Genomic DNA, 2500 nt, shown 5'->3' on the forward strand with positions numbered 1-2500 from the left:
CTCAAAGAATAGGGCGAGCGAATGAGAGCAACAAGGGAGGAGAGGGAGACCAGAGAGGAAGGAAGGAAAGCATGAGCGGTGTCTCTGGTGAGTGGAGAAAGGAAAACGAGGATGTAAAGAACAAACGTACCTTCTTTAGGTTATCTGTGACGCCGCCCACTTCCTCAAAGTCCTTGCACAGCTGGTCCATCATGCGGTCACTCAGATGCCGCGCCTCCCCGAACCCTGAGCTGATTGGCTCCATCAGCTCGTCCAGGACAGAGGCGAGGTAGGGCTGGATGCTATCGGCACAGAACCTCTCTGCTGGCTCTGATACACTAGCTACAGGAGGGGAGGGGGACATTAGCCAGGGGGCATTTATATCATTTCACAGAGTAAACTAGTCCTTGCTGGAGCGAGCCCACAATTATGCTGCAAATTGCAATTATAAAATGCCAATGAATATATCTAGGATCACGGTAACTACTTCTAGTTTAAACCTGCAATCAAAGCTCATTTGAATGAATAGAACCTGATTATTCCTCAAACAACCAATCTGTATGTTGGAGTATATTTATCTATACAATATAACTATCACATCTGCAGTGTTTGGAGGTGGTCTTCCTTCACTTATATTGAGAGATTAGCCTGGTGTCGGTTCACACACCTACTTCAGAATCAGCTTTATTGTCACATCACAGTTTTTCATTTTTGTGCGTAGAGGGGGGAGGTAAGGAGATAAAGAAGAAAAAAAAAACGTTTGAGTGCTTTAAACATAAAACGTACAGGTTTTCTTCTGTCTGGGTCTTAGATATTTACAAGCATTTGCCAGCTCATGAAACGTATGGATTGCAAATTTGCAACTTCAATCTTATTTTTTTGAGTACTGAGCATGAGTACTCTTTCATAGCACACTGGATCCAGCTCCAAAGGTTTTTCTAGAACGCTTTGAGCCGCAGTGACTCTGCCTTAGCCACTTTGGGTTTGAAATATCACCTTCGGTGGTGGTCATATGCACGTATGCACCTGTGCAGACTGTTTTCTTTTACAGTATTTGTCTCTGCCCTGCACCTGGCTTGTGCATGCTTTATTCTGTTTACTCTTTCACAGCACCATTGTTCATTATTGTAAAGTCATCACGTGATCACGCAACTCCAATTTCCAACTCAATCCAATATTATTTTTTTTCCCCAAGAGTAGTCTTTGCTGTTTGCATCTTGTGTTTGTTTGAATGACTGATGAAGCTCCGTTCCTTTTAAGGTGCTCCTAATCAAGTAACGAGCAGCCATCTTGCTGCTGCATTCTGGGAGATGTAGTTTCTGAGGTCTGGGATGTCATATTTGTGGTCCATTTCTGAGTTTTGACTCAACATGGTAGTTGTTCATACACATCTCTGAGCTTCCCGAATCATCCGGATTCAACCAGTCTTCTGCTATTGGCCACGAAGCAGCTCTTTTGGTCGTATTTGTGTAGACGCACGCCTTGAGTATCTATTCTACACAGATTTACTACATCTAAAGTGCAAGAACCTTGCTGATTTTTTTTGTTTGTTTTAACGGTTTTAATAAATGAAACAGCATTGCTTTAATTGAAGATTCACTTCGGTAAACATTATAATCCAGGTATTTGTGTCTAAGCTTTGTGAATAAAAGGCTTATGTAAAGGATTCAACTCACTGAACCACAAAAACACAAATACAGAATCACAAAAAGCCCACACCCTAGTAAACAGCCTGGGTCTGGTCCAGGCATCTCTGCCAGACCTAAACAAATTATATCACAGACACTGACTGTACGTAACACACACAGAATAAAGGCCTTGCCCAAAACATAGTTAAGCCTCTACCTCTCTCTCTCACACACACACACACACACACACACACACACACACACACACACACACACACACACACACACACACACACACACACTGACTGCTGTTTTCTCACTGACTGCTGTTGTGTGCGAACATAAGTCTCCTAACTGCAATTTTATCACTACAGCATATTGAGATACTGTGAGGTTGCGGACAGTTTTATGGGTAAATATCCTATTTTCAATAATGTTAAATATAACCTGTCTTTCACTTTGTTCCTTGGCGTCATGAAATTAGCATATGGCCTCTTCTAAAGTTCTAGGTCTAATACATCTTAGAGGCTTAACATGATTTTGTTCTGCCATATAAGTGACACACATACCGTATGTGGCATACTGGCATTTATGACATTCTGACAAATACAACGTGATGGATTCATTGCGTGTACAATCTTCTCGTCTAAACGGCCTCTAAGCTGCTGTGCACCACCAGAGGCAGTCTCATTCACATGCATCACAGTGGAATGTAGCCAGTCCTGACACTCGACAGCAATGAGACTGAGAGGCATTTGGCTGAATCAAAGCAGATGGGCAACATCACCTTCATTAGTTCGTTAGAGCCCAAACTGTTGACAAAATTGCCTTCATCGCGGAGACACAGGCTACGAGTAATAATAGAGAAGCACCAACAAGTAAAGTCCACACAG

At 42.5% G+C, this 2500-nt stretch overlaps 1 protein-coding gene across 1 annotated transcript in view; it reads right to left on the reverse strand.

Moving 5' to 3' along the window:
- niban1a (niban apoptosis regulator 1a) overlaps positions 1-2500 on the reverse strand; it is a 34596-nt gene that overhangs the window by 5344 nt on the left and 26752 nt on the right. Inside the window, exon 9 of the mRNA XM_080770231.1 lies at positions 131-321. Coding sequence (XP_080626357.1) covers positions 131-321 — 191 coding nt within the window. The remainder of the gene's footprint in view (positions 1-130; positions 322-2500) is intronic.

This window comes from Protomyctophum bolini, assembly GCF_963924005.1.
Source record: "Protomyctophum bolini genome assembly, chromosome: 8".
Classification (NCBI taxonomy): Eukaryota; Metazoa; Chordata; class Actinopteri; order Myctophiformes; family Myctophidae; genus Protomyctophum; species Protomyctophum bolini.